Source organism: Coregonus clupeaformis, chromosome 11 (genome assembly GCF_020615455.1).
Source record: "Coregonus clupeaformis isolate EN_2021a chromosome 11, ASM2061545v1, whole genome shotgun sequence".
NCBI classification, from domain to species: domain Eukaryota; kingdom Metazoa; phylum Chordata; class Actinopteri; order Salmoniformes; family Salmonidae; genus Coregonus; species Coregonus clupeaformis.
This window is the reverse complement of record NC_059202.1, coordinates 25,666,966-25,673,756: the sequence shown is the minus strand read 5'-3', so window position 1 is coordinate 25,673,756 and position 6,791 is coordinate 25,666,966. Positions and strand designations below refer to the sequence as shown.

The 6,791-nt window shown below is 43.4% G+C and overlaps 1 protein-coding gene across 1 annotated transcript in view; it reads right to left on the bottom strand.

The window, feature by feature from the left end:
- Positions 1–3,295: 3,295 nt before the first annotated feature.
- The window catches only part of LOC121576443 (ras-related protein Rab-3B), a 31,017-nt gene continuing 27,521 nt past the window's right edge, over positions 3,296–6,791 (bottom strand). The window contains exon 5 of the mRNA XM_041889587.2: positions 3,296–5,283. Within this exon, the coding sequence (XP_041745521.1) occupies positions 5,093–5,283 (191 nt within the window). The 3' untranslated portion in view covers positions 3,296–5,092. The remainder of the gene's footprint in view (positions 5,284–6,791) is intronic.

The window sequence follows — 6,791 nt, the reverse complement described above, 5'->3', positions numbered from 1 at the left end:
TGGAAACGCCAACCGGATGCTTTACATTTATACATCCGCTGAAATATCTGGCTCATAGTTCTATCTGTGGTAACGCTCGTTAGACCCGTACAAAACATTTCTGGGAAAAAATCCATAGAGATAGATAGAGCACTCATCTTTACATATGTGCCATTATAGCATCTGTGACTGACAGCATTGGCAGCCACATTGAGCCTACAACCCATAGGAATCCCCACCCAGTTGATTACTTGACTACTTTAAAATGGTGGATCATGGCAATGTCCAAGAGCAGTGGCAATAGAGCTGGCCAGTTTGTAATCCTAAAAACCGGAAATGAGTTACCTCTGGTTCGTTCAGCCGTTCCTATGGGGAAAATTAATAGGGAAAGAATAGGGTTTTGGGATAAAAGCCCAAAATAATGTCTGAGGTTAACACAGGTTTAGGAGATCTTATACCTACCCAAACCAAAAACCGTGAATAGATGGCAGCATTCGCGCTAAACTGAAAGCATAAACCACTGCATTTAACCACAGCCAATGTGTCTGGGAATATGGTTGAAATACAAACAGTGCAGTTATTCCCTCCATTAGGCAATCAAACAGGCAAAACGTCAGTACAGAGACAAAGTGGAGTCGCAATTCAACAGCTCAGACACAAGATGTATGAGGCAGGGACTCCAGACAATCACAGATTACAAAGGGAAAACCAGCCACGTTGCGGAAACACCAACGTCTTGCTCCCAGATAAGCTAAACACCTTCTTCGCCCGCTTTGAGGATAACACAGTGCCACCGATGCGGGCCGCTCCCGAGGACTGTGGGCTCTCGTTCTCCGTGGCCTACGTAAGACATTTAAGCGTGTTAACCCTCGCAAGGCTGCTGGCCCAGACGCCCTCAGAGCATGTGCAGACAAGCTCGCTGGAGTGTTTACAGACATATTCAATCTCTCCCTATCCCAGTCTGCTGTCCCCACTTGCTTCAATATGTCCACCATTGTTCCTGTACCCAAGAAAGCAAAGGTAACTGAACTAAATGACTATCGCCTCGTAGCACTCACTTCTGTCTGTCATGAAGTGCTTTGAGAGGATAACATAGTACACTCCAAGCTCATCATTAACCTCAAGGCCCTGGGTCTGAACCCTGCCCTGTGCAACTGGGTCCTGGACTTCCTGACGGGCCGCCCCCAGGTGGTGAAGGTAGGAAACAACACCTCCACTACGCTGATCCTCAACTCCGGGGCCCCACATGGGTGCGTGCCAGTCCCCTCCTGTACTCCCTGTTCACCCATGACTGCGTGGCCACGCACTCCTCCAATTCAATCATCAAGTTTGCAGACGACACAACAGTAGTAGGCCTGATTACCAACAATGACGAGACGAGGTGAGGGCCCTGGCAGAGTCGTGCCAGGAAAATAACCTCTCTCTCAACGTCAACAAAACAAAGGAGCTTATCGTGGAATTCAGGAGACAGCAGAGGGAGCACGCCCCATCCACATCGTTTTGCAACAGAATCGGCGTAATGAATACACCCCAGGTACTAGTGTGTGCAGGTAAAGTACAGTGCCTTTGGAAAGTATTCAGACCCCTTGACTTTTTCAAAATTTTGTTAAGTTACAGCCTTATTCTAAAATGGATTAAATAAAAAACTATCCTGAGTAATCTACACACAATACCCCATAATAACAAAGCGAAAACAGGTTTAGAAATGTTTGCAAATTTATTAAAAAAAATAAAAAACAGAAATACCTTATTTACATAAGTATTCAGACCCTTTGCTATGTCAGGTGCATCCTCTTTCCATTGATCATCCTTGAGATGTTTCTACAACTTGGAGTCCACCTGTAGTAAATTCAATTGATTGGACATGATTTGGAAAGGCACACACCTGTCTATATAAAGGTCCCACAGTTGACAGTGCATGTCAGAGCAAAAACCAAGCCATGAGATCGAAGGAATTTTCCTTAGAGCTCCGAGACAGGATTGTGTCGAGGCACAGATCTGGGGAAGGGTACCAAATAATTTCTGCAGCATTGAAGGTCCCACAGTGGCCTCCATCATTCTTAAATGGAAGAAGTTTGGAACCACCAAGACTCTTCCTAGAACTGGCCAAACTGAGCAATCGAGGGAGAAGGGCCTTGGTCAGGGAGGTGACCAAGAACCCAATGGTCACTCTGACAGAGCTCTAGAGTTCCTCTGTGGAGATGGGAGAACCTTCCAGAAGGACAACCATCTCTGCAGCACTCCACCAATCAGGCCTTTATGGTAGAGTGGCCAGACGGAAGCCACTCCTCAGTAAAAGGCATATGACAGCCCGCTTGGAGTTTGCCAAAAGGCACCTAAAGACTCTCAGAACACGAGAAACAAGATTCTCTGGTCTGATGAAACCAAGATTGAACTCTTTGACCTGAATGCCAAGCGTCACGTCTGGAGGAAACCTGGCATCATCCCTACGGTGAAGCATGGTGGTGGCAGCATCATGCTGTGGGGATGTTTTTCAGCAGCAGGGACTAAGAGACTAGTCAGGATTGAGGCAAAGAAGAATGGAGATCCTTGATGAAAACCTGCTCCAGAGCGCTCAGGACCTCAGACTGGGGCGAAGGTTTACCTTCCAACAGTACAACGACCCTAAGCACACAGCCAAGACAACGCAGGAGTGGCTTCGGGACAAGTCTCTGAATGTCCTTGAGTGGCCCAGCCAGAGCCCGGACTTGAACCCGATCGAACATCTCTGGAGAGACCTGAAAATAGTTGTGCAGCGACGCTCCCCATCCAACCTGACAGAGCTTGAGAGGATCTGCAGAGAAGAATGGGATAAACTCCCCAAATACCAAGCTTGTAGCGTCATACCCAAGAAGACTCAAGGCTGTAATCGCTGCCAAAGGTGCTTCAACAAAGTACTGAGTAAAGGGTCTGAATACTTATGTAAATGTGATATTTCTAAGGGCTGTTCCTAAGCATGACGTAACGCGGAGCGCTTGGATACAGCCCTTAGCCGTGGTACAGTATATTGTTCATATACCACAAACCCCCGAGGTGCCTTATTGCTATTATAAATTGGTTACCAACGTAATTAGAAGAGTAAAAATACATGTTTTGTCATACCCGTGGTATACGTGATACGTGATATACCACAGCTTTCAGCCAATCAGCATTCAGGGCTCGAACCACCCAGTTTATAATTAGGAATTAGAATACTTAATTTAATAAGATCTCTATGCTAGCTGCCTATAAGAAAATTAGATTAGTTGTAGTTTATTTAACTGATTGTACAGAATTCAAAAGACCATTAGTGCTTAATGGAATCAATGAATTCAAGTAAAGAGTTGTGCTTTTTAATATTCTAAATTGCATCTATAATATACAAACATTCACAATATTTTGTACAATCACTTTGTGCTTTTTTCCCATTTTGTCCAGGAGTTTACTGTAACAACAAGTTTACATAAATGGTCTATATTTCTTTCCATAATACAGCATAAAAATAAATTCAGCAAACACCATTATAGATTCTAACTCTATAATTTACAAATGCACATATTCAATAATTATATTAACACATTTCAATAAAAAACTGAAAATACACATGGTGGGAAGTTACACTTAAAAACGTGCTACTTTGCAATACATAAAGATTTGGCAGAATATGTTTCACATTTTTCCATCGTTTTTTTTAGCACAATTTTTTTTAATATAATGTTCTGTCTCTTCCCATTTCACAAAGTATTTTGATGTGTCTCATATGACATGTACCTCTGCCCAAGATACATGATACACAAATGAAACCGTTACAACTGAACACTCAGTTATATACTGTATGTCATATACAACAATAGACCACTTTGCTCTCTAAAACACACACATTTTCATGAAATAAACACTGTAAACAAACATGGCTTACATAACGGCTACGAGATTATATTAGCTGAAGGATAAAGAGTGTGCTCTTCAATGAACATCTATATTCTAAATAGTCCCTCAGAATGTCAGAACACCCTGTACATGGCATTGGCTTGGTGTTGGTGGTGCAAGACGTATTGGACATCTTGCCGTTTCATCGGTGTACTATCATTACTACCCCTTCAAGAGACAGCGGCACTGCATATCGTTAAGAGACTGAAAAATCTACAGGGAAGATTATTACCCACTGGGCTAAAACTGATTGAATCAACGTTGTTCCCACATCATTTCAACCCAAAAAATAAATGTGATGACGTTGTTTCAACGTGGAAAACTGATTGGATTTGCAAAAAGTCATCAACATAAGGGCATTTATTCTTTTTTTCATCTAACATTTAAACTAAATCCAATGTCATGGTGAATTTTTGTTGTTGATTTCACGTTGAATTCCCGTTAGTTGACAACTCAACCAAATTTAAATCAAAACTACATGTTGAACTTACGTCTGTAACCAGTGGGTAGTTTGTCTTCGCTTTAGTGCTTGTAAGAGACGGTCAACAAGAGCACTAGACAAAATTATTCTGAATTTTAAGATTATGCAGCTATCAAGGCTTATCTCCTCACCCGTGTAAACTTGTAATGTGAATGGATGTGGTCTTGTGTTTCTATGTGTGGTGGTGAAGCCACCTTTTGGAGGAGAGAGGCAGTGCTGTGCTTACCTGTATACCCTGCTTAGTGTTCCCTGACCTCTGAACCAGCTGGAGGTCAAAGCTATAGGGGTGAAACAGATATGTACATTCTAAATAATAGTAGTATAATAATAATAATAATAATAATAATAGTAGTAGTAGTAGTGGTGGTGGTGGTAGTGGTGGTGGTAGTAGTAGTAGTAGTAGTGGTTATTGGTAGCTTGATTAATTACATTGTATAGATAGCTACCTTTGGAAAGAGGTTTGTGGAACTTGTAATAGCTTAACAGGGAGTAGGGAAAGAACAATAGTGGAATGGCAAGTGTAGTAGGGGAGAACTGAGAGGCCAAATCAGTAGTACCTGACTCTTACTATAGGGCCAACCCCAACCGCACTGTGCTGGTTCGGATATTTTCTATTCAAATGGTATTTTCCAGCATGGTTTCAGCAACTATGGTAGATGCGTAACCAGGCCAGCCAAGTACGGCTTGGCATGGCTTGGCTCGGTTTGGCCCTATACGTGTGAGTCAGGCACAGGTGCACTTCTGAGGTAACTGAGGGGGCTTGTCGGTGAGTCTGGTGGTCTTGACGCCGGGGACCATGGGCGGCTCCACGTCCACTCGCTCGGACATCTTGACGCAGATGATGTCGACCAGCCGCTCAAACACCTGGCGGACATTAATGTTCTCCTTGGCGCTGGCCTCGTAGTACTCGAACCCTGCAGACAGACAGAAGGAGTACATACAGTATGGTGAGTACATAGCTCTGGTCCAGGGCGTTAGTGTGCGTTCCTCTACTAAGTTAGTAGTGGAATGAAACTAACGCCTAGGACCAGAGCTAGGTGGGTACACAGCATACTGTATATTACACAGGTTGTACCATGATGTGTACCATGCATCAACACGTTCCCGGATTCGGTAAGATACCCTCAACAGTGGTCACACTTCAGCCAACCGTTCAACATTTGAGAGCAAGAGGCTAACACAAAGCTCCAGGAGTGACAGAAGGTCTCAGGAAGGTGACATCAGAGCAGTCAGCATGAAACAACTAGTACTGAATAGCTTGCCTCCACAACATGGGGTGCAAAGTACAGACATGGCACGTTATGGCGCACAGCTATAGAAATGAAGTGTGTAGACTGGTTAGCACGACAACTCTTGACAAGACTAGAGCAATGCTAATGACACGTATGGGGAAGAACTTACAGTTGAAGTCGGAAGTTTACATACACTTAGGTTGGAGTCATTAAAACTCATTTTTCAACCACTCCACAAATGTCTTGTTAACAAACTATAGTTTTGGCAAGTCGGTAAGGACATCTACTTTGTGCATGACACAAGTAAATATTCCAACAATTGTTTACAGACAGATTATTTCACTTATAATTCACTATATCACAATTCCCGTGGGTCAGAGGTTTACATACACTAAGTTGACTGTGCCTTTAAACAGCTTGGAAAATTCCAGAAAATGATGTCATGGCTTTAGAAGATTCTGATAGGCTAATTGACATCATTTGAGTCAATTGGAGGTGTACCTGTGGATGTATTTCAAGGCCTACCTTCAAACTCAGTGCCTCTTTGCTTGACATCATGGGAAAATCAAAAGAAATCAGCCAAGACCTCAGAAAAAAATGTGTAGACCTCCACAAGTCTGGTTCATTCTTGGGAGCAAGTTCCCAAACGCCTGAAGGTACCACGTTCATCTGTACAAACAATAGTACGCAAGTATAAACACCATGGGACCACGCAGCCGTCATACCGCTCAGGAAGGAGACGCGTTCTGTCTCCTAGAGATGAACGTACTTTGGTGCGAAAAGTGCAAATCAATCCCAGAACAACAGCAAAGGGCCTTGTGAAGATGCTGGAGGAAACCGGTACACAAGTCTCTATATCCACAGTAAACGAGTCCTATATCGACATAACCTGAAAGGCCGCTCAGCAAGGAAGAAGCCACTGCTCCAAAACCGCCATAAAAAAGCCAGACTTCGGTTTGCAACTGCACATGGGGACAAAGATCGTACTTTTTGGAGAAATGTCCTCTGGTCTGATGAAACAAAAATATAACTGTTTGGCCATAATGACCATCGTTATGTTTGGAGGAAAAAGGGGGCTGCTTGCAAGCCGAAGAACACCATCCCAACTGTGAAGCACAGGATGGCAGCATCATGCTGTGAGGGTGCTTTGCTGCAGGAGGGACTGGTGCACTTCACAAAATAGATGGCAT